At 36.9% G+C, this 26,415-nt stretch overlaps 1 protein-coding gene across 1 annotated transcript; it reads right to left on the bottom strand.

Moving 5' to 3' along the window:
• Positions 1 to 609: 609 nt before the first annotated feature.
• On the bottom strand, positions 610 to 21,395 carry LOC309875763 (opsin-5-like; the record flags this gene model as incomplete). The annotated part of the gene is made up of 5 exons (XM_082755450.1): positions 21,111 to 21,395; positions 19,960 to 20,122; positions 17,019 to 17,146; positions 15,751 to 16,085; positions 610 to 1,221 (listed from the first exon to the last, which is right to left on the bottom strand). Exons 1-5 carry the CDS (start codon positions 21,196 to 21,198, stop codon positions 610 to 612), a joined length of 1,326 nt encoding a protein of 441 aa, XP_082611576.1. The 5' UTR covers positions 21,199 to 21,395.
• Positions 21,396 to 26,415: the final 5,020 nt, after the last annotated feature.

Here is a 26,415-nt window from a genome sequence, read left to right as displayed (position 1 = left end):
CTCCTCTCAAATTACACCAAAAATGGTAAATAAAGGCTGCATGCCATCTACAAATTACCTGAAATATTATTATTTCATTAATGTGGAATATAATCAGAACCTGTATAATCTCAAAGCAGGGAACAAAATGACCTATGACTCCCAGGAAATATAACACAGCATCGCTTTTAGAAACTAAGATTTTAATCTAGTAATTAACTTTTCAGTTGTTATAACAAATAGAAAAGCATGAGATTGTTCTTTTAAAGCTCTACATTGAGTTATTTGCTTTGAACATACAGGAAGGAAAATACACAAAGTCTAGAAAGGGTAACACTTTACAGAAACCTCCCCACAGTTAAATATGTTCTCTTGAAAATGGGGTTGATGAAAGTTAAAACAAAGATTTGTCTGATGTTTTTTTATCACAATACACTTAAGTTATCATGGAGAGAGTCACATAAGCATTTATAGCATGCCCATGCTGTAGCATGTATCCCATCAAAGCGTACATGAGAAAGAACAGGAAAATAATGTAGAAATTGGATAATAGAAGGGCTCTAAAGAAGAAATTACATTCATGAATCCAGTATAACAACATTGTTCTTTGATTGCTTCATATAAGCAGTTCTAGAGGTCTATAAATGCACAATGCACAGGTACTGCTTCTAAGGTGATTTCTAGGTTTTCAAGTTCGGTGCTTTTTTCTCCCTGCACAACCACCTTTACTGATTTCTTGCTGCCCTGCCTCATTTTTACCTGGAGGCTGTTTTCCAAGGCTGTGATTTCTCGAGAAGGGCTTCCCATAGCACTTATCTTCTCCTGGCAGCATTTTGGACAGCTTTTAAAGTATTCAAAAGTATCACCACGCTTTTCAGAGGGGAAATAAGAACATCCTTCCACAATTGGAAGAGCATTACAGCTAGATTCACTTTTGACCTTAAATGTTCTCAAGCTGGTGTTCAAAGTTGATCTGAATGTCTGCAGCATCTTGACACAAAAACAACTCCCGATGCACAACTGTTGAAGAACTGTGAAATCTTTGGCAATGGTACTTCGAAAATTGGGCTTCAGAAGAAGATAGATAACTGGATTGTAGAGTGTGGAGGATTTTGCAAAAACAGCTGGAACAGCAAAGGCTAATGGAGGAATCTTGTCTATTGACCCAAACGCTGCCCACATGGCAATGACGGCGTAAGGGCTCCAGGCAGCAAAAAAGCCAATGCACACAGCAATACTCAGCTTGCAGAAATAAAAATAAAAAAAAATAAAAAAAGAAATAAAAAGAAATAAAAAGAGAGAGAGAGACAAAAAAAAAAAAAAAGAAAGAAAACTGAATTAAAAAACTACATGCATGAGGAAAACAGCATATAGAATATGCATAAAAATAACACCTAACTGATTCCCCTTGTTAAAAGTCTTGTTAAAAGTCTCCCCAAATCTTCCATTATACCTCAGCTGCTCTCCAAATGTATATTTGTCTAGCAACCTAACTCTGTGTGAGACTTGTAACTTTCAGAGTTTAAACACATCAACTCTTACATTTCTCTTCCTTTTCACTGAAGTGCCACAAAAACTTTTTTTACACTAAAAAGGAAACCAAACAAAAGAAAAAGATACATTTCTGAGGAAGCTTTTATATGAATTGCAAAGTCATTTCCATCTACTTTCTAATTCATGAATCATACTGGTTTTCCTGGCTAGAGAATGTCTTCCACAATTTTATTTTTTGTGCTCATCTAGAGCTATATACAGGTATCTGACAACAGAAAACCAGACTGATCCTGAAGGTGAATTAAATTCATGAATTTAAATTAACTTCTCTCCCCTCTGCCCCTCCTCCCCCCTCCCCAAAGAACTTGTCTTAATAAAATCTATCAAGAAAGCTTTAATAGACCTTTAAAAAAATCAGTGATCTTTTAGTATAAATTATCACACAGATATGTAAAATGCAAGAATAAATATTTAATCAGTAATAAACATAAACTCTAAGAAATCTAAAGTAAACTGTAAGCATCAGCTTGTACAGGAAAACTAATCTGCAGGGCATCCTTCTAAGCATGGTTTTTAATTTTTTATTTTCATTTATAAATGAAGTGCATGCATATTTTAAGGGCAGAAACAAGAATATTCATGCTCCTGTAGAAGTTTCAAAAGTCTGTGTTTGCCAAGAGTATATATTTACAAATAAAGAAGACAGTAGAGAATCCATTCCCTTTAAAGTAATATTGGATCCAAGCAAAGAGAGGAAAAGACATACTGAAAGTACTTTATTTTTCAGCTGCTAATTGTGCCACCTCCCTGAACTGCCTTCTGCAAGTCAGAGTACAGAGCTGCTAACTAGCTTTGTTAACTGAAAATGCAACACTTTTCTCAGTGAGGCTCTGTCTGTAGGTTCAAGGTTGCAAAAATCATGTTTGTTGTTTTTTTTTTTTTTTATTTTTATTGTGAGAGATCCTGTTGTTGTATTCAAAGTGAGAATGAGAGAGAGATCCTGAGCACTTAACATCAGAGGAAAACACATAAAATTCCTTTATGGCATAGAGATCTACACAAAATGCTATTATTTTCTCCCTAAGTTTAATAGTATCACAAACTTTTTATTTTGCAAGAAGAAATGCATGGTGATTGCCAAGAAATATATAACACAAGTTTTATGAGGAATGTCTGTCATGTATAACTGTTTTTACTATTAAGTTAAAATCTGTTTATGAATTTGCATATGTCTCTAGAAAGCCATCTTCTATAACAATAATGGCACTGGAGAAATTTCCCATTTATGGGCAACATCCATTGGTTCACCTGAAGTCCAAAGCTACAGTGATTTGGCAGAATTAAGAAGCAAGTTATTTTGGCAGAATGAAACTATTTAAGAAAAGATGGAAAGAGACAAATCCGCATGATAGAGTGACCTTAATTTCTCTTTTCCCCTTCCTCCCCCCACTCCCCACCCCCCCTTGCTCTATTTATTTATATCGGCTGAAGATTTGGCTCTACTTGTGGAAAAGCTAATGTCACAGGCATGGGTTTTGTAATCCTAAATTCTCCATGCCCATGGCATTCCAGGCTGAAATGAAGAGCAGTTTTTGTGGCAAGCAATGTGCCTTGGCCCTTTAGAATCACGTCAAGAAGAAATGGACATTAGAATTGACTGGTTCATTTCCCAGATGGCTTATTTTATGTAGCAATTAATCTTTGGGATTGTGATAGGTTTTACTTTGTTCCTGTGAAAAGGTATGTGGCACATAGTTTCAAGGAGCTCTCAGCCTACTTCCTGAGCTGCATCAGTACCATTTTTACAGCAAAAACAGAACATTCATCTTACATAACCTCAGCTATCCAAAACTTATACCCTAGATCTAATCTAGTCAAGGTTCTTTACAATGTCAAAGGAAAGAGAGACATATCTCCAGAAAGAAATTGATATCATCCAAAGATATATGCCTGTAATAGATGTGACAGATTGCTCTAAGGTCCTTGTCATTGACAATTTTGAGGCTGAACTTAATACAACTAATTTTAAGTGAAGTGCAACTAAGCAAAAGGAACTCCCTTTGAGACACTTGAGCATATCAGCTATACATACATGCATGTAAAAAGAAACTTTGTTATTATTATTTATTCTGTCATGTCACATATTGAGAAGTCTAGATTTTAATAGAAAAGCGCTTGGATGACACTTAATATTCTGCCTCTGGTACGAAGTAGGTAGAGTGGGCTAACCAACAATGTCAGCATGAGATGGCAAAGAATGTTGAGATTTTCATAAACATGACAAAAGGGGAGAGTTTTGGTGAGGAAGATATGGAGCAACCTTGTGAGCATTGACAGGAAACTCACAAAAGTGACAAACTAAAGGACACCTTCGTGTTCTTGTGAGCAAACAAAACCAACAGCTGAAATACAGAAGTACGACAAAAGATGGAACATTGCATAAACACACTACACCTTCAGAGACATGTCCTTCAGTACAAATTCTTGGAGATATGGTATATTTGTATAACTGCATCATAGCTACTTCTGAGATCTTTCACAGGCAAGATGCAATAGCTAGTTTTCCTAAATGACTAGGAAAAAATATTGAATGCACACCATTGCAGTGAAACTAGAGAGGCAGCCAAACATAAGGAGAGAGCCATAATGCATAATTTCAATTATCCTTGTATAAACTAAATAATAACACAAAAGCTTTGAAAGGAAATATATATATATATATTCGTATATGTATGTATGTATGTATTTCTTTATTTATTTATTTTTCCACAGGCTTTCACTATAAGGAAAAGAGTACTTGTGAGCATCTCTTTTTTTTTTTCTTTTTTTTTTTTTTTCCCTTCTGGTTCATATTTTAAATTTGCTGGTGACTTCCAAAATACTGTCTTATCTCAATGCACAACACAGTGGCCAAAAGTTACCTAAAAACTTAAATGTCAGAATAGAAACAAAGAGACATTGATTCTGTAATTCAGGCCTCTCTAACCAATTAGAATATGTTAGGAACAAAACTTTACTGCTGTAGCAGTTAGGTTATTTCCAAAGGTGACTTCATTTTAATCAGAAATGGTTGTTCAGAATAAATGATCTGTACAGTCATTCTTAAATTTCATTAACTCACAAAGTTTACCTATCAACTCCTTGCACCGAAGAGAACTGTTCATACATGAATATGACTGTCACACTATAAGAAAAGTCAACTACACCGTTTCATTGCATCACTCTGTGATTGATCCAATTCTCTTTATGCTATACTTGATGGACAGATGATAGTTCTGGTCTTGGATTTCCTTGGATGTGAAGGTCTGAGGCATCACTACACAATGAAACTCAGGGAGGACAGCAGGCATGCTGGACTACAGACAAGCCTTTTCATTATTTCACTCTAGGCCAGAGTCCAGATTTCCTCATTAAAGTGAGCAAGAGACATATTGTCTGATTTTGCCATCAACTTGTAATACACAGCTGCTAAAATTGCAGTAGCAGCAAACTGAGCCTTTGTAGACTGTGAGGAAATCCAACTTGAAGACATGTGGCTCACTGAGGAACAACGTGAAGATGTGACCTAGAAAAATATGTGCAGGCCTCAAATAAAGGTGTAAAAAATGTTCTCTTATGGAGGCTATTCCAGGAAATACTAAGCGATTCTTTACAGTTTGTAGAAAGTGTCATCAGTGGTTTACATCATTAACACCTCAGTGTTAATGAGAAGATATTTTAATGAACTATAATCAACTTTCTGTAATATCTTTATTTTATCATGGAAACACAGAGAAAAACAATTTCAGCCCTATGAGCTATCTTTTTATACCTGCACATATCTGTGGACATTTTTCGCTTTTTTTTTATTTATTTATTTTTAATCAAAGTATCTATCAATAGTGTCCTGTTGTGGTTCTGCAGCAGTATGAATAAAAGGTGATGCTCTCTTCTCATGTCTTGAAAGCCAGAATTTTATTTTAATTACTTGTATTATCACTCAGAGATTTCACTGACCAGGAAAATCCTTAATGTCCTATCATACAGGGAGATAAGAAAAATACCTTCACAAGATACATCACATCACCTATACACCCAGGGCCTATTCAGACTAGGATGTTTGAACTATAACTTAGGTGGTTTGGCAAGTATAAATTATTTTGTACAACATACTAATTCTTAAAAATATAAGTGTACAGCAATACACTAATTTTCCAGGGTAAGGAAATAAGTGATTAACCTTTGCTCTGCGTCTTAGGCTAGTTATGATTCTATCATAGTTTGTGAACACAATGATCGCACATAGAAGAATTTTCAAAAATCTTTTTGAAGTTTGCCTTTGAGCATAAGCAAATCCCATAAACAAATACTTTCCAAAAAATACTTCCCAAGAAGCAAATAAACAGAGTTACAGCTGGGGAAAAATAAATAAATAAATAAATAAATAAAAATCCTTTAAATCTGTAAAGCAACCACAAGAACGTTTTTCAAATACCAAATATAATGATAGTTGACACTCCTGAGAAATTTACAGTCAAAAATCTCTCCTGTGATTGAGTTGGAACTTGGGAGAACTTTGTGGTTTGTAAGAACTTAACAACAAAGAATACAAGCTACAGAGCATACATTGCAGGTAAACAGAAGAAGAAAACAGTTGTGCCACACTTGCAGCATGCCATCAGCTTCGCAGTTATCTCTTCAGCTGGTGTGTGCCAGTTCAGTCACACAGGTTGGAACAAGGCAGACTGTTGGCACAAGCTAAGGACCTAATTAAGCTATTTCAAAGTCCATGTCTATTGTACTTACTAGGAGAAATCAGCTAGCTGACACTTTTAAGTAAATGATACTTCATGACCTCTTTGGAAGCTAAAGCATTTTCCACAGTTTTATGTCTATTGTATCAAGAAGTTTCCTGATGTAAATTTATGACAAAGCACAGCTAAGACCGTGTTGGGGTAGTACAGAATCAGCTGCTGAGAGTGGGGACTTTCATGGTTAGTAACAACTTCTGCATGCTCCAATTTTTGTTCCAAAAATACCTGTAAGCCTCCATCCAACCAGTGTGAAATAGGATTAGGTTTGTCTAGGGTTTTTATTTCTGTATTTTACAGACAATGGAATGATTCGGGAAGTTATTAATTTCCTTTTCTGGCATGGCAGTAGAGTCCCAGTGATGTATTTACTCCCACTAAGATAAAGGTGATTGAGTCTTACTCTTCACCCTGTACAAAAGATGAAAAGCAATGCCTGAGATGTGAAAATGAAAGTAGTTTCTTACAGGGACCATACCAAAATGTGTGCCATACCTTTAAACACCAGAGAAAACAACAAGCAGGAGTCGCTCAGTGTTGAGAACTTTTCTGAAGCAATCGCAGTCAGCCAGTCACCAGGTTACAAGGAGGCATCCTTTCCTTTCCTCATGTCAGCCTGCCAGGAATACAGATTTGCTACGTGTTCCCATGTAATAATGGGAAACTATGCAAATGTATAAATCTTTCACAGCTTCTCTCTTAGGATTACTGAAACAGATTTCCAGGCTTGCCCTTATTCTTGTACAAGAACCAGCACGAAATGTACTATTCTCATCATTTTTTGCTCTCAGATTTCCCTTAACAAACTCACCAAGGTAATTTGCATTAACATACACATATTTTAAATCATTATTGATTATAATTAGAGATAAAGTACATGAAGAATGGAAGCACATGCATCACAGAATGTCTCTGTGTATATGTTCAATTACAAGTGTGAAGCATTGTTTCAGAGTTATGGTCCAAGCAGGTTTCTAGTAAATCATTTTGACTGAAAGGATTTTAAAAGCCTTGTAAGTAGTCCTAGTATGACTTGGTCAGCCATGTTCAAAAACGACAAGCATATTATATGCTTCAACAGCATTTTGTAAAAATGAATCAACAAGTAGCCATCTGGTCCTCAGTGCTGCAAGTCTGAATCATTGTCCGTCTTTCTCAGAGAGCTTTCACAAGTTGGGTCCAGTTTGTTCTGACCAATAGAAGCAGATATGAAGCACAGGCACTGCAAAAGTGCCATCAGTGAACGTTACCCTGAGCCTCATGCATTTTTGTTTCCCAAGGAAGAGTTTCAGCAGGCCAAACTGCTTGTGTTATATAAGATGAAATCTAGAAATCTTGTGAATCGAGGGAGTTTTCAAAATTGTCATTTCAGTCCAAACTGCAGTCCACTATCCCAGATTTAAACAGAAGCCAGAAGTCTCAGTGAGCAATTTATGCCCCTAATAAGGCAAATAGATTTGCCACTGCAGACACTGAGCAGAGAAATTAAGATCTACAGTCACTAGAACCTGCAAAGTTCATACTACATATGGTGCATACTACATATGGTCCATACTACATATGGTATCAGCATAAGAAAAGTCAAATTTTTCATTGTCATTCACTTGCTAACAGACGACAGCAAAAGGAGCATTGCAGACTTGAGGACAGGATGTGGTACTATCATGGAAGGGGTGACCACAGCTATGCAGACTTAAAGTGCTGCACAGTGCTACTCAGCTAGGAGCAGTGTAGCAGGTTGAGAAGAAAACTCCCAAAGCCCCTTTCCTGTACTCCAGCTGTCTTAGAAAAGGGGCTCCACCTAACTGGTAATACACAATAGTGGGAGATGCTGGACACTAGGTCGAGTTTTTTTAGTCTCATTGGCTATCAGACTAAACTGTTAAATGAAATAAGATTGGGGATCGTTGTCTGGATCAGACACAAACTGGTCACATCCACACTGCATGGTGCTCAGACTTGGTACTCAACAACATTTGTGGTGCCTTGGTGAAGTATAGCATCATTTCTGGGGCTTGGGGTACATTTTTTTAGTTCAGTGTTTTTATTGCGTGAAACAAAGTATTTGTTGCATTTGTTTTCCTCCCTGTGAATCATACTTGGTCCACTATCATTTGTCTTCTCTGTAGAAACTTTTGCTTACTTTGGCATCCAAATTCCCTCACATTTGAAAAACAGACAAGAATATTTGCAGCAAGTTCTTAGTTTTTCTCAATTTATTTCCATGGCATCAGTATTGCAGCAAAGACCTACAGGATTTCTAGTTCTCAGTAGCTGCGAAAAAGGAGCAATGGACTCTAGGAAGGTAATTAAATAAGGCTATGTCAAAGCCAATAAAATGATACTTTCTTCTTTCCTTTCACTTTTAAAGTAATTGCTATGGGTGAAATTATTCTCCTGAGAATAAAAAGTTTTTCCTGCAAATTGTTTCTGACAGGGTAACTGCAACTATTTTCAGAGTCTGTGAGACTTTGTCTAAATGCATGCTTATAAGCAGCAAATTAATTCCTCTGATTCAATTTTTTTTTTTTATGCTTCAAGGGAGACTATTACAACTTCTACTTTGTTTTTCTGCAAAATAATAAGCCACTGAGCCAATGCACTGCTAAAATAAAGGAAGCAGCAAAAGAAATTAGAAATTCACAAACTAAGCTTTGAAAAATCATGTCATGCGTTTTCCTCCTCCCTTCAGCCAACAAAGCACAAAAGAGTAAAAAACTGTAAACAGTAAAATGCTGTTACAGTACCATGATTTGGAAAGAAAAAAACACACACACACACCTGATTTATATTGGAGTCTTCTCCAAAACAAGTCAACAGACCTCTTTCCAATGATTACCCTGCTCACAAGACCTGGGAGCAGACCCTTACCAGCATGTTTTTTAAGCAATCTAGCATTATTATGTCCACCTATTATTTTGTACTTAGTGATTTAAAGATCTGCTCAACTTAATGTTGATGAGTTGTGCAATACTCATGAAGGTAAATCTTCAACTCTCTTGCTGAAAAAAAATGGCAAATATATATATATTAATTTTATCTAATTCCTACTGCTGAAAATTTTTGGTAGCTGTCTTTTTCTGTCTTTTTTTTTTTTCCCCGAGTCCTGTGGTTAGCACACAGATTACAAAAAGTATACATAAATGTATATGTCCTCTCTTGTACTCATGCACTAACACATGTTGCCTGAAGCTCTAAGTAGAAATGATGTGATAACATGGCATAAACATTTTATTTAAAAAGTGTACAGTACTGCATCATCAGTGAAATCTATAGTCCTTGCCTCATGGACTAACTTGACCATCATGTACATAGATCGTTATATGTATCCTTATGAATGATACACAACAATAAACACGGTTTCTACTTGCCCTGCCCTAGGACCACCTAAAGCACAAGAGTGAGGAAGATCTGTCTCCCTCAGAGGGGAATTCCAGTTCTAGATTTAGGGCCAGATCTCCTCATGGCTGTTTACATCCACAGAGCTTATCCAAACCTGGATTCTGCTCTTCCTTGTATCCTCAGCACAACTTTTTCTATGGTTCATGAATTGCAAAAGTGAAGTTCAGTTCATGGTCAGAATCCACAGGTATGCAGGCATGCACACTGGACAAAATCTCAGCAGGCATCCCCAGTGAGCCAGTCTGTCCCTAGAGTGCCCAGCATCCCCTCCCATGCACTCAAGTGCCAGGGGGAGTTCCAGTATCTCACTGGATCTCAGCAGTGTATCTCAGGCCAGAGACCTGTACAAAGTGTTAATACAGATTTATCTTCAGAACTGAAGGAGCACCTAGTGCAATTATGAAAGCTGGAGTCTTCTTATTGGTCCATGTCACAGATAACAAGAGGAAAATATAAATATATCATTAGCATTCCTATTGCTTGATATTTTTACATTTTTTATTTTGATACTGTAGTTTAAATCTCTTTTTTTGAAGGTCACCACATCAAATTATAGAAAGCAGTACTGAAAGGTTATGATTTTATTCCTTTAGTGTCCCCCTAGAATACCAGAGAGTGGTGCACCTCAGAGCAATGTCTAATAAACCCTGTGCCATATAGAAACCACTGCTACTACAAAGTTTCTAAGCACAGTCACTACATTAATGTATGAGCAGGACTAGGATGCTACTCCCCTGAGCCAACTAGCTTGGTTGGCATGCAGCATGATGGAGGAAATGCCTCTCAACCCTTGAGCTATCACTTCATCACCTCAGATTGGCCAGCTCTTTTACCAGCCTCTGCCAAGATGCTGCCTGCTCCACACAGTGATAAATAGTGATAAAGGCAGACTCCTGCAGATCACCTGTCCCCCCTGGTGACAGAATTTATGTTAGGGTCAGGTAGCATGGACCCTGAACTCAGCCTCTGGGTCCTCGAAGACTGCAAGTGTCACACACAGTCTCACAGACCAGCCTATGGCTAGGTTCCTTTTTTTATTCAAAAGCCTGCAAGAGCAGAAGCCTACAGTAGAAAATTGGAGACTGTCTCTCTGTGCAAACTTTGCTGAGCATTCAGAAAATGTAAGTATATTATACCAGAGCCTGGAGACAGAAGTATGAAAAAAAAAAAAATGCAGAAGCTAACACCAGTCAAAGCAAGAGAGGTTCCTGAATTTGAGTCTTGTGCTGTGACTGCCCTGATGGTCTTGGTTTGGTATTTTAACCTTGCTTAGTTCTCATCAGTACATTGGCCATAATTTCCCATCTGGCAGAATTTTACTGTACATAGGAATCATAAAAGTAGCCAACTAAACACTCTGCAGTTTGGCAATATATTGACCTGTAAAGCTAAGGTATATTGCAATTGTATCTTCAAAATATTCCAAAGTAATGATAGCAAAGTCTGGAAAGCAACTGACAAGAACAGCCCATAATATTATTTGTACACTAAGAGGAAGAGATTTAACATGTTATTCATCAAGCTGTAACAGACATTTGATGAACTAGAGATGACTACAGAGTATCTCACACCCTTGATCTGTCCTCTTCTATTTCAGTAAAATTTTTGCACACTTAAAACAAATGTTATATATATATTATATATATATATTTGTACAAGATGCCTGGCAGCTTTGTAGGACATGGACATCTGTAGAGCCTAGGGTTTTTACTGGTCACTATAAATGAAGTAGTCGAAGGAGAGCACATAAAAATGAAGCCAACTTTTCCTGAGAGGTCTAAAGCATTACAGAGGAGTTGTGTTTTTTTTGTTTTGTTTTGTTTTGTTTTGTTTTGTTTTGTTTTGTTTGTTTTTTTTCTATTATTTGAACCATGCTTACACAGGAATCTAAAATACTTTTTTTTTTTTTCACTTTGCACTATTAATTATAAATTCTTATGCTAATAAAAGACAATCATAAATGTGATTGTCTATGTTACAGTAACAGAATCTCAATTTCACCTTCTCTCTAAATGAAATGTCTGCATTCTGCCATAGCAAGCCTTGGCAGTAAGGCACATTCAACATGTATTTTATAGGTAAACCAGATTCTTCTACACTTGTTGAAAAGCTGATTGCCTCCAGCTCAAATCAATATATGCTATACAGCCTATAGTATAAGCAACTGTAAATTTAAAACTAAGGCTGTTTGTGCCTTCATAGAGATTATATCCCTTCACACAAGCAAAGCCAACATTTTGAAATAGCACAATGACCACTAATCCCCAAATGGCTTTGAAATGCCTACAGTAAATTGCCATATTGCTGTACTGTACAACTAAAGCATCCACTTAAGGTGGACAATATCAAGAGAGGCAATGAACACCTGTAACTCTTCTATATATTCAGGAGTATATTACGCACTACAATGAAGTATTCAGGGTTGGGATCTTACATCCTAAACTGTAGGGCTTCTTTGAGGAGCAACCTTTTTCCAATTTTTATTTCTATATTATTTCCCATTATGTCTATAGGTCTTTGCACCTGTAACTAGCCACAGCTTTCAAGATTTCTTGTAGCCATGGCTATACAATAATTTTGATTTCAGAGGAGTGTAAAAATCCTCCATTAATTTTGGAGGTACTTTTTTTTTTATTAATTTAACAACAACAAAAACAACAAAAAAACACTGTGTCCCTGCATTGTAGAAGAGCAATTTAAGCCCAGGTAACATCCACAATGTTAGACTTGCCTTGTTTCTATGCAAATCATTGCATTTTATGCTGAGAATAAAATTAGATACCCTATTTCCACAACAAGCAATTTTAGAAAAGAGATGTGAACTATACAGCTTTCTCCTATTCAGCCAAATGATCCTTCAGTGTTTTAAGCCATGTACTTCAGAGCTATCACAAATCACAAACACAAAGAAAGACAAGTTAAAGACCATAAAATTTGTTCAAAGTCATACACAAAGTCTGAACAAAAAACAATTTCCCAGGACAAAGGTTTACTCCACTATAACTTTAATTTCAATGTACTGCATTAAAATTAAATTCAGAGATATTTCAACAAATATTTGATGAAATGTTGAGTTACGTGCATGGTGGTTTTGCTCCTTCAATGTCTAGGAAGAATTAGGGTATGTTTCTGAAAATTGTTAAATCCCAAGGAATTCCTGGAGAAAAGGCAGTTTTCTACATCTCTGCTTACATTCAAAACATTTATCTGTCTTACGTACATGCCCAGAGCATGTTTTCTTCAGAAGCTAGCAAACCCATACAGTTGTGAACAAATTAGATGAGAACAGCATTTTCAGTATGCGTTATAATTGATTGTTATGGAACTCTATAATAATAAAAGCAATTTCAGTAGTTAGTCAACCTTGTAAACTCAGAAACACAAAAACACAGATAGCACTGTACTGATCCCATTATGTTTTCTAAAAATTTTGCTTTTGTCATTCTATAGTAGCACAGAAAAAAAAAAAAAAAAAAAGAAAAAAAAAAAAAGCCCTACGGACAGTACGGACAGATCTTTTAACAATGAAAGTAGATTAGTAATAATGAATGTTATCTGTATTTTATTGTTATTTCTTATAAAAATATTCAATTACTACTAAAAAAAAAATGAAATGGACCTAAAATTAATGCTATGACCTAGTTATGTTAGTATGGTTTAGGAAAGTGATAGCTGCTTAGTGTACAGGGTAATACAAATTAAAACAAACTGTAGGAACCTGCAATATAAGGGGAACCTGCATCAATTACTTAGAGTCTCAAGGCATAGGAAGCTGCCAAGCTTTTGGAATCATATTTCCTTGCTTAGATGGACTCTAAGTGTCTAAGTCCTGTTTTAAATGCCCACGTCATTTTCTGAATTTAGGTTTTTAAGACTGAAACAATGCCCAAGCCCTTCTGTTGAAGCCAGATCAGACTGCAGAGGTCAGATGCCACCAGGACTCCTGTTACAGTGTCCTGATTTCAGAGCAGAATGGTTAAGGCCTGAGGAAAAGTGGGCTTTAAGTCATCTCTAATTTAATAGTAATTTGATTTGGTAAGCTATACCAAATTTACTGTTTAAATGCAGCAGAAAGAACTACAATTCAACAAATAATCATTCCAAGTAGACCACAACATTGAAATGTTTGGTGTGGCTACAGTCATCAAATAGAACAAGGCATGAAAGGTCCTTAATTAAAAGTTAAAGAATTAAAGGATAATATACTGTAGTCAAATGAAAGATGTAAGAATATTAATGTCTACTGAATTCAGAAGTGGGGCAGAGATATACTTAAGAGTTTTAACTGGGAAATGTTCCATCTGAGGTTTAGGAACTAAGGAACAGTTAAGACATGGACATACTCTTTCATCCTTAAACTGCTTGGATTGAATAAAATATTTAGGTTGTAGAGAGTAGGTAGCAGGATAGTATTTCCCACAGTGATGGGAAAAAACATGATACTCAAGATGTCTAGTGTAGCTCTTCTGTATCTGGTAATCTGAAGAGTGATATCGGAGAGCGACCAAGCTTTTTGATTTGGAACAGAGAAAGCAAAGCATTTATACAGAAGATTTGTGATATATTTAATTGTATTTGCAGATGAGAGCATCCATATTCCTGAAGAGAGAAATGAAAAGGACCAATAATTCGAAGCAGAAAGTTGAAGTTGATGAGGAAGATATTTGATGAGAAAGATAAACAAATAATTAGAGAAAAGAGAGAAGGATTCATTGAAATAAAGAAAAAAAGATTTTCTCAGTGGAGATAATTAAGAGTCAAGTTATATTCATATATATCACTTATATATAAGAAGCTATGTTCAAGAGGTATATTATCTAATGACTGAAGCACTCCTAACTAAGGTCTGCTGCAAAGTTCGTCTTATATTTCGGTATATTAAAAAATATATATATAAAAATAAATAAAATAAATAAAGATATTTTCATGGAAAGGAGGGGGATGTAGTTTAGCAGCAAGAACCAATTTTCACAACAAATTGTGTAGCCACAGGACTAATTTTACTAAGTAAGTCAGTAAAACACTAACCTGAAAAGGTTTCGGTTCAAAAAGTATTTACAGAGATGCACTTATCTGTTGTTTTTTTTTGTTTGTTTGTTTTGTTTTGTTTTGTTTTGTTGTCCTGTTTTAAGTTAAGTACAAGCAAATTTGATTTCCAAGTCATTTTTAAAAACCTTTAATGATATAAACTTCAGCCTGGATCCCCTCAGATGTCTGTAGCTGGGCAAACAGAATTCAGTCACTCAATGTGACTGTCAAAATGTCTTTCATAAGCAATGATTCCTGAGGCTCAAATTCACTTCTACATAGGGCTCCAACTTTGAACCTTGCTTTTGATCAAAGATAGCCAGGCTTTTACTGAATGGCACTAGGAGATGCACACTTTGCCATCAACAGCACCTCAATGAGTTCCTCCTGACATTCATTTTTACAGCATAAATACATATTTTTCTTTGTGAAATGCCTTTTAGAATGTGTACTATACATGGAACTGGCTGTTTTTAAAGGTTTCAGAAAATAAGCTCAAAGGAGATGCTGAATAGTAGAAGTTAAGAGAATCACACAGAATCACAGAATTTCTAGGTTGGAAGAGACCTCAAGATCATCGAGTCCAACCTCTGACCTAACGCTAGCAGTCCCCACTAAACCATATCCCTAAGCTCTACATCTAAACGTCTTTTGAAGACTTCCAGGGATGGTGACTCCACCACTTCCCTGGGCAGCCCGTTCCAGTGTCTAACAACCCTTTCGGTAAAGAAGTTCTTCCTAACATCCAACCTAAAGAAATATGATGATAAAGGATCTCATGAACATGAAGAAATGAAAACATTTTTGGAATAACAAAAAGATAACCTGAACACCAAGAGACTTACCAGAGACTCACTCTTAAGAAATATTTCCAAAACCTGTCACTGGCATCTAAAAAGCATCTTTATATTATAAAATATTTATATTTTCACTTCATGTTCAAAATTTTTACTCTAATTTCTACAATGTCTTGAAAGGTGCTGCCCAATTTTGGCAAAAACATTTTGCCAAAGACTTTCCAAATACCAAATACTTGCCAAAACAGCTTGCCAAATACCTTGGCAGTAATAGTTTGCACATTGTTCATCCTGGTGGGGCCAGAGACGTGCTGCTCCACTGCTCTCCTGGATCCTTTCACAGTTATCAGAATGAGTGAGTAGGAAGTGATAATTACTCCACAAGGGAGAATAAAACAGAAAACAAAGAGAACGACAGTGTAAGACATGGATATGACGTCTACGTTGGTGGAACGCCAGTCAATGCAGCAAGCTGTGCCGTATGGCTCCTCTCCATACTCTCCCCAGTGAGCAAGGGGTGAACAGGCAAAAATTGCTGCATAGGTCCAAGCACAAGCTATCAAGATTTGTCCATGTTCTCTCCTGAACCTGTTTCCTGAAAGACACAAAATAATCAGGGAAGACCATCACATAGGGATGCTGTAAGCTCCAGTTAACAATTGGAACAGTTCAAAAGTTTATTAATAGGCCTCTTGTATTGCACACTGGAAGTTTGTTTTTTTGTTCTCTTTTTATTTTTTCCTGAGAATAACTCTCTATAACCTTCTAGAGATTTGCTTCTTAAAATATTGTCTTCAAAGCAACTTAACTACACCCAGGCAACTGATATGCTGAATTCACCAGTCATTACACTGAAAAATGTTTCGTTCCTCTTGAAATCAAGCAAGATACTAGGATATTTGTTTTTTGTTGTTGTCGTTGTTTGTTCATTTTTGGTTTTGTTTTCTTTTGTTTTAAACACAAATTGTAAGCATTTTGATGATTGTAAAGTTTTTTTGCTCTGAGAAGATTAGCACTCAGTATAGCAGAGCCTTTTTCTGCAAGTAGAGCTCACATAGACTGTGTTGAGCACCGAAAAATGCATAATCACAAGACAACAAAACCAAGCCTATGACATATGATTTGGTATTTTGTTGGGCACAACTTTCAAAGTAGTTCTAGGCTAAAGAACACATAAAAGGGGGGATTCTTTACAAGTACACATCAGTATTTTTTTTTTTTTTTTTTTTTTTTTTAATAGGGAAGCAGGAAAAAGGAACAACAACAAAATCCATACAACAGTAGTTCAGGGAAGAAAAAAAAAAAAAACTCAGAGGAAACATATTTATTTCCTGACTTAGAGATGAGATTATTAGTAATGCCTAATCCTGGAAAAAGAAAAAATTTATTTTTCCTATAATAAGAAATATTAAAGGTTTGGCTGGATGTAAAACCTCTTCTATAAAAACATACTAGGATATGCAACCCAGAAATGGTAGTCTATGTTCACATGAAAAAAATAAAATCTAAGACAGAAACAGTAGCTTACCATAAGCTGGAAAACAAATTTTGAGGCAGCACACGATGCTCAGTAGAGTCAGTGTTGAGAGACTGCAGATCCCAAACAGTACCCCACAAAATGCATAGAACAAGCAAATGTGTTTCCCATACAACCACCTGGTAAATAACCAAGAAAATTAATACTTTGATGATATCTCTTTCTTAAATGTAATACTACATGGTAGAAGTATATATACTTGTAGCCTTAAAAATAATAATAAACTTTATGACCAAACTACTTGTTGCAAAATGATCAACTACAGAAGAGATACTCAGTGGAAAGGACAGCCAGTAAAGTAGTCATGTCCTTTTATTGTTATGATTCTTGTTTGATCCTTTTTATTTTTTTTAAACAAAGCAATGATAATGTTTAATGATAAACATTTTGAAAAGAAAAATCAAAATGCTTCTTTACTGTGAGGGTGACAGAGCAGGGGAACAGGTTGCCCGGAGATGTTGACTCTCCTTCTCTGGAGATATTCAACCCACCTGGATGCCATCCTGCACAACATGATCCTGCTTAGCAGAGGGATTGGACTAGATGATCTTCAGAGGTCCCTTCCAACCCTGCCCATTCTGTGTGACTCTGTGATTCTTATCACTAGTAGGCCAAGGTCATAAATTAATACTCTTTACTATTATCTCCACTAACTTTAGGTGTTTTTTGAAAGCTAAATTTCATCAAAATCAACAGATTCTCTTGTGAATGTTCTCCAGAGGAATAGAAATTTCACAGAATCACAGAATTTCTAGGTTGGAAGAGACCTCAAGATCATCGAGTCCAACCTCTGACCTAATGCTAACACTCCCCACTAAACCATATCCCTAAGCTCTACATCTAAACGTCTTTTAAAGACTTCCAGGGATGGTGACTCCACCACTTCCCTGGGCAGCCTGTTCCAATGCCTCACAACCCTTTCAGTAAAGAAGTTCTTCCTAACATCTAACCTAAAACTCCCCTGGCGCAACTTAAGCCCATTCCCCCTCGTCCTGTCACCAGGCATGTGGGAGAACAGACCAACCCCCACCTCGCTACAGCCTCCCTTGAGGTACCTATAGAGAGGGATAAGGTCGCCCCTGAGCCTCCTCTTCTCCAGGCTGAACAAGCCCAGCTCCCTCAGCCGCTCCTCGTAGGACTTGTTCTCCAGGCCCCTCACCAGCTTCATCACCCTTCTCTAGACCCGCTCAAGCACCTCGATGTCCTACTTGTAGCAAGGGGCCCAAAACTGAACACAGTACTCGAGGTGCGGCCTCACCAGAGCTGAGTACAGGGGGACGATCACCTCCCTAGCCCTGCTGGTCACACTGTTTCTGATAGAAGCCAGGATGCCATTGGCCTTCTTGGCCACCTGAGCACACTGCTGGCTCATATTCAGCCGACTATCCACCATCACTCCCAGGTCCTTCTCTGCCTGGCAGCTCTCCAACCACTCATCTCCCAGCCTGTAGCTCTGCTTGGGGTTATTGAGCCCCAGGTGCAGGACCCGGCACTTGGCCTTGTTGAACTTCATGCAGTTGACCTCAGCCCATCGGTGCAGCCTATCCAGATCCTCCTGCAGAGCTTTCCTACCCTCAAGCAGATCGACACACGCACCTAACTTGGTGTCATCTGCAAACTTACTGAGGGTGTACTCAATGCCCTCGTCCAGATAATCGATGAAGATATTAAAGAGGACCGGCCCCAGCACCGAGCCCTGGGGGACTCCACTAGTGACTGGCCTCCAACTGGACTTGACTCCATTTACCACGACTCTTTGGGCCCGGCTATCCAGCCAGTTTCTAACCCAACGAAGTGTGCGCCAGTCCAAGCCAAGAGCAGCCAGTTTCTTGAGGAGAATGCTGTGGGAGACGGTGTCAAAAGCCTTGCTGAAGTCAAGGTAGAGCACATCCACAGCCTGTCCCTCGTCCACCCAGCGCGTCACTTTGTCATAGAAGGAGATCAGGTTCGTCAAGCAGGATCTGCCTTTCATAAACCCATGCTGACTGGGCCTGATCGCTTGCTTGCCCTGCAAGTGCTGCGTGATGACTCTCAGGAGGATCTGCTCCATGAGCTTCCCTGGTACTGAGGTCAAACTGACAGGCCTGTAGTTTCCTGGGTCTGCCCTCCGGCCCTTCTTGTAGATGGGCATCACATTTGCTAGCCGCCAGTCAACTGGGACCTCCCCCAATAGCCAGGACTGCTGATAAATTGAACTGAATTTGAACTGAATCTATGCCTCCTCACTTTCTATTCAGACACATGCATGATTTGCAGTAGCAGTTGTCAAAAGTCACATTCTAGATTTTGAAGACATAGTATTAATTAGTCAGAAATACCAAACTTTAAAGAAGATTAAAAAGAAAAGAAGGGAAAAAAAAAATGTTTCTCAGTGATTATAGGTTGAACTCATGTAAGTGGACAGAATTGGTAAAGGAATGAAAGAGTTCTAAATTCAGAGTGTTGGCTTAAAAAATAATCCAGAATATTACATTTCTCTTTGCCATTGTTACTACTACTTTTGGGGATCATCAGTAAATTCAAGAATTCAGGGTTTTCTTTTTATGCTACTAAGTTTTACTGTCTAACTTTAAATAAATAAATAAATAAATAAATAAAAATAAAAATAAAAATAAAAATAAAAATAAAAATAAAAAATCACCATCATTCTGCCCATGAAGAATAAATGTAGTAGTTAGTGGAACAAACAGTGGGTGTTTGGAAAATCTCATCCCTGCAGAAATCAAGATGATAGTAACCTCAAATAGACATGAATGCTAATTAATACCAGCAGTCTATAAAGTTGCTGTTACATAGCATACTCCTCTCAGTCCTTCTAATTATTTCCCACTGTTATGACAAGAAAAGTGGCAGAGTAATTCAGTCTTCCCCACTGACACAGACCTCCAGAGCTTGCAGATGATGTTAAATATCATGTGCATAGTGAACAAACCTGTGTGAAAGGCTGGAGGTTACAGCTAGAGGGTACAATGTCAGAGTCATACCAAGGTCACTGATGGAAAGGTTAATAATGAAGTATTCTGCTGGTTTCAACAAATTCTTTTTCTTGTAGGAGACATATAGGAGAATACTGTTCCCACACAAAGAGCATATTCCTGCAGAGAAACACACAATATGAAAAACCATTTACTTTTAGCCATCTTTTTCTTTTTTTTTCTTGCCCTAGAATAACGTGTTACAATCATGGTAACATTTATCAGATAAACTTGTCTCTTTTTATATTTGTGATTTTTTTTTCTTCTTTATATTATTATTATTATTATCATTATTTTTCATATTACATTACATTATATTATATAGTAGTAGTAGTAGTAGTAGTAGTAGTAGTAGTAATCATCATCATCATCACTATAATCATCATCATCATGGTTGCCTCAGAGAAGAAAAAATCCAGGGAAGGTTCTTTTTTCCTGTTAGGACATTCCACCACCTTCTGAAGCACCAGCCATCAGCTTTGCTTAGCCAGGGTGGCCATTGTTGTCCAAGTGCCAATGTTGCCTTTCCTTTCCTCTGACTTACAGTTATAGTGACCGATACCATTAGGATTGGATCTGATTTTTTTTCCTCAGTCAGACCAAGACTAGGGAGGAGATACCAGCATAACTCATTTCCCAGAAATCTCACTTTTTAATGCATTGACTATGGATGTTGGCTATAACCCTGATTTTTCTGGCACTTTTCCCATAAAGTGTAGTCACTTTATGACTACAGCTTTTGGTGTTATGCTTCAGGTATTATAAGGAGTTAGGATATGCTGTTTTGTGATTTGCAATGATACGTGGAAAAAGACAATCTCTTGTTTAGACTTAATGATGACTTTATGGATGCCAAGAACTGCCAGGGCCTTGAAATCTAGCATTCCTGTCCAGCTTTATCTTCCTATAATATTAATTAAAGTTTTTGTTCTTAACACAAAACACAGGCTACAACTTTTTAATGATGTTACCGTATTATCTTTTCTCCTTTCATGAAAACATAGAAGTTCATCTTTGTTGGAAACAAACTTGACCTTTAATGTTGCTTCATTCTCATCAAACACTGACAAACAGTCACCACCAAACACAGTATCATTATCATACTTACCAAATACCATATAACATATGCCAACAACAATATCAGCTTCTTCAGTTATTTTGGACTGGAATGTTGAATTAGAAAAAAATGGGCCCATCTGGAAAAAAAAAAAAAAAAGAAAAAAAAATATTAAAAATTAAAAATTAAATATCTAAGCAGGTACCTGCAAGCTCTCTACAGGGATACAAGATGTTCTTTGAGGGAAAGATGGGGAGAATTTACTTTTATTTTTTGAATTAGGAGTTAATTTATCTGAATACAGGGTGTGAAGACAGAGCCAGGTTCTTTTCAGTGGTTCCCTGTGAACATGCCAGAGGCAATGGGCACAAACTGCCCATATTGCTCAGCTTTCCCTAGCAAATTCTTTGGTGAAGACATTTACACTAATTAAAAAGAGCTTCTGCCAACTGTCTTTATATTGGTCTGAGCTGAGTTACTTGCGTAACTCAGAAAAATGCCAGAATTACCATTTATTGTCATCTGCCATTCTTTTATTCAAGGAGTCTGCTATGGGGCCTGCCCTGTGACCCAGTCCAGACCTTACTGTCCATATGAAGAACAGCAGTACCAAAGTAAGGGCACTAACTGCTTATATTGCAATACTTAACCTCATAGATGCACTCACACAAAGGGTTTAACACATCATCTAATTTAAGGGAGAATACCTAAGTTGAAGTTTTCTCCTAGAACTATCAATAAATAAAAAGTCGATCAGACGTGAATCTTTGGTGGTTTGTTTTTCCTTTCTCACAGATGCCATTGCTGTATTATTTTAGGAGTATTGGAGAGATTATCTGGAGCTGTTCTTGGCAAATTGAAGTTATTACAAAAATATGACAATGAAAGTTCAACAAAATCTTCTAAACATATTCACAAACCTTTGTCTAATAATGATACATTTCCACTGCTGGTCACATCTCACTTTCTCTGCGCTCCCATTGAGTTTCTTGTTTCAAAAAGAAAGTCTGTTTTTTTGTGTGATCACTGCAACCAGCCACACTCTTTCAACACACACTCAGCACAACAGCTCCCAGTGAAGTAGGAAGCACAGCTTTAGGCCTTTGGCCTGAGGGTATGAAAAAAGTCAAAGAAAAAAGCATCTGGAGACATGAAGTCACCTTAGAAAACAATACAGCATCTAATTCACACAGCTCTACAACCCTCCGATTCTTACTTAACCAGTGTATATCCACATTAAATAATGATCTCATAGCTACATTACATTATTCCAGTGTAATAAAGCTGATTACCTAAATTCATCATGTCCACCTTCCCATAGGCTGCTTATTCTCTCAGTGGTCTATCAATCCCTATTTCCTCAGTTGCTAAATCCAGGGCACCACTACGGAAACCAAAGGGTCTACATGTTTGTTCACCAGAAGTTCCATCAGAAGGAATTTTAAGCCTACTGCATAACAGCAATAATGTTTATACTCTAATTCTTTTCTCAATATTTCTTCTATTCATTAAGCAGAAGCAGCGACAACAAGATTTCATATTAGAAGCCTCAGCTTCACCATTTTCCTAGTGGCCAGTGCTGCAGCATGTGACTGCCCTCAAGAGAAAAAAATAAATAAATAAATAATAATAATGACAGGACATTCATCTGCTTTCTCCCTGAGGCAATCTCTTCACAAGCTGGAAGAGACTATGTGAAGGCCAAGAACTGCCAAAAATCCAGCATTCCTGTCCTTAATAAAAACATGTTAATTCTTTTGTCAATAAAATAACAAAATACAAAAAGATAGAAGCAATATCAGATTCAAGTAAAAGCAACCCATTCTTCTTGAAAAAAAAAAAAAAATGTTTCCAACAAAAAACAGTTTGATAATCACCTGACAAGCAGCTCAAAGAGTTCCCATTTGTAGTGTTTGGAAATCCATGTTCTTTTTTTTTTTTTTTTTTTTTTTGAGTAACACATACATTTCTCACTATTCTTTACAATAAATCTTAATTAAATAAATCTTAATTAAAATTATGCCTTCTCAGGGTGAGTTGAAGCCTTTTTAATCATGAATTCTCAAGCTGCTAAGTCTCCAGAAACCTGTCATCTAAGCAGTTTCCAAACATTTACCTTTTTGCAGGCATTTGTAGTAATTTTGTAGTTAAGTATAGTGATTAATTTTGCAAATCAGAAGTCAATGGCTCTAGGCAGGTTACAGAAAGAAAAACTTTGAAAACATAATTTAATCAAATCAAAATTTAAAAGCAAAAGCACTACTTTTAGAAAAGGCAGACAAAGCCATCTTCAAAGAGGAACTGAAAAAAAAATAAAAAATAAAAAAAAAAAAAGAATGCATGTAAATTTCTCAGAAACACTCGCAAATTGTTTTGCATGGCAAAACTGTGACTAAAGTACTGGCAAGTATCATCAAGTTTCACTGTGTGTTTTTTTTTTATTTGTTTTTTTGTTTTTTTGGTTGTTTGTTGATAGATTTTTTTGGTCCAAGCTGATGTACTAAATAATGATATTTTTGAAAAATATTTTACCTGTGTTTTTTCCTTCCCCTCAACATCTAGATCAACTTGCCAACAAACAATAGTCATACATTGAAATCAATCTAAGCTAAATCAGCTCCATTAAAATTATGATAGTTAAGTACCACAAACAAGATAGCAACTACACTCAGTGTATCTGTTTCAGTAAGTTGGTACAAAGTCACACTTGGTTCAACTATTTTCATTGTGCATCTCATTTCCTTCTCTTTCATTGTGCAATCTCATTTTCTCTCTCCAGATAGTATTCTCTTGACTCCAGTCCTTTCATCTTCACCAGATAACATTTTTCCTAGGTATTTGCTTTGTTCTTTCCTTGCACTATATATATTAGTTTTAAAAGCTAATCAGAAGATGACCTACATGTATAATGAAAAGTATTCAACAACTAGCACAGCATCACAAGAGGATGTAGAACAAATAAATTAATATAGTCTAATAACTCATCATTAGATATAAAGTATTTGCTATATCTGGTACGTACTACTTCATCTCAAATCTTCACTTGAAATCTAGTGACAACAACAAATGATTAAGACAGAACTAGAAGTATGATAATTTTCAAATACCTTTAAATAACAATTTATTTTTTCTACTAAAGAAGCATCATACGTAGTTCTATATGAGTTTTGTTGGTTTTTTTTTTTATTTGGTTCTCCATACTTTTAATCACCTGTATCCATTAGATGTATGACATAAAGCAAATTACTATGTTCCAATTAAAAAAAAAAATCAGAAATCTTTTCATTTTCCATTTTTAAAATGGTTTACTATCTGTAATTTTGACCAAAAAAAAAAAAAAAAAAAGCTATCAGAACATACAGACAGAAACTTGCATGATTTTACAATTCATGAAAGAGTAAGGAGCACACAGAAATCTTTACTGATAAACAACAGATTTTTCTTTTTTTGTCATGGCCATAAAAGTGAAGTCATGATATTAGCTGCCAGAAAAATGTATTAGACTTCAACTACTCATTCACTTGTATGAATAAACATTTTTATATACAAATTTCTGTTCGCTTATTTTGTTCATTTACATTGTCATTTCAGCATGCAATCATAAAGCAAGTTGGCTATGTATGCATGCATGAATGCATTGAGATCCTATCATTGTTCAGCCTTATGGAAAATTCTTTTAGAAATTAATTTGTTTTTCATTCTGGTTATAAATGGCCATATTTTTGGAGCACAGGATTGAAATCATGCTCATCTCCAACATCATGTCACTCCACCTTCTATAAATAATGCTTGCTGGAAGGACTAATTAGAAGTCAAAGAGCATTGTGTCCTGTGTGCAGTAGCTTATCCTTGAATGTGCAAGGGCTATTTCTGCAAGAAAAATCAAAGATACATACCAAGGGCTCTGATAAGACAAATCAATAAATTACCTTTAGGTCTGAAAATCATAGAATCATAGAAAGGCTTGGGTTGGAATGGACTTTAAAGATCACATAGTTCCAACTGCCTGCTATGGGCAGAATGCATTGAGTAAAGATATGTTTATGAAGTATGGATTCTATAATCCTATCCTATCCTATCCTATCCTATCCTATCCTATGGCACATGGAAAATAAAAAAGTGATTGGTGACAGCTTACATGGCTTCACCTGACAAATCTGGTGACCTTCTATGATGGGTTACAACATTGGTGGATAACGGAAGAGCAACTGACATCATCTACCTGGACTTGTACCAAGCATTTGACACTGTCCCCCATGATATCCTTGTCTTTAAAATGGAGCAACATGTGTTTGACAAATGGATCACTCGGTGGGTAAGGAATTGGCTGAACAGTTGCACTCAAATAGTTGTGGTCAACGGCTCAATGTCCAGGTAGAGATCAGTAGAGTGGTGTTCCTCAGGGATCAGTATTGGGACCGATGTTTAACACTTTTGTCAGTGATATGGACAGTGAAACTAAGTGCACCCTCAGCAAGTTTGCTGATGACACCAAGATGTGTGGTGTGGGCTGTGGACAGGCTTGAGAAGTTGGCCTATGTGAAACTCATGAAGTTCAACAAGGTCAAGTGCAAAGTCCTGCATCTGTTATGGAGCAATGCCAAGCACAAATAGAGGCTGGGCAGAGAATGGATTGAGAACAGTCCTGAGGAGAAAGACCTGGGGGTGCTGGTGGATGATAATCTTGACATGAGCTGTCAATGTGCATTTGCAGCCCAGAAGGCCAACTGTATCCGGGGCTGCATCAAGAGAAGTGAGGACAGCAGGTCGAGGAAGGTCATTCTCCCCTTCTTCTCTGCTCTTGTGAGCCCCCCATATGGAGTGTTGTGTTCAGCTCTGGGACCCCCAACAAAAAGACGTAGATATGAATCCAGAGGATGGTCATGAAAATGACTAAGAGGCTGAAGCACCCATTAAGGTGGATGATCAAGGGGCTGGAGCCTATGAAGGCTCCAGGGAGACCTTGTAGTGTCCTTCCAGTACCTACAGGGGGCCTACAGATAAGCTGGGGAGGGACTTTTTTTCGGGCACTGTAGGGATAGAACAATGGGGAATGGCTTTAAACTAAAAGAGGGTAGATTTAGATTAGATATTAGGAATATTTTTTTTTATTTAAGAGGGTTCTGAGACACTGGCACAGGTTGCCCAGAGGAGTTGTGATGCCCCATCCTTGGAAATGTTCCAAGGCCAGGCTGGATGAGGCTTTGAGCAACATGGTCTAGTGTGACGTGTCACAGCCTATGGCAGGGGAGATGGAATTATATGATCTTTAAGGTTCCTTCCAACCCAAACCTTTTTATGGTTCTAAAATGGTACAGATACAGAACAAAACAATGACAATTTAGTGACAAGTTAC

This window comes from Aythya marila (genome assembly GCF_965140915.1).
Source record: "Aythya marila genome assembly, chromosome: 2".
In the NCBI taxonomy this organism is placed as follows: Eukaryota; Metazoa; Chordata; class Aves; order Anseriformes; family Anatidae; genus Aythya; species Aythya marila.
The sequence above is the reverse complement of the archived record's forward strand: the minus strand, read 5'-3'. Positions and strand labels throughout refer to the sequence as shown.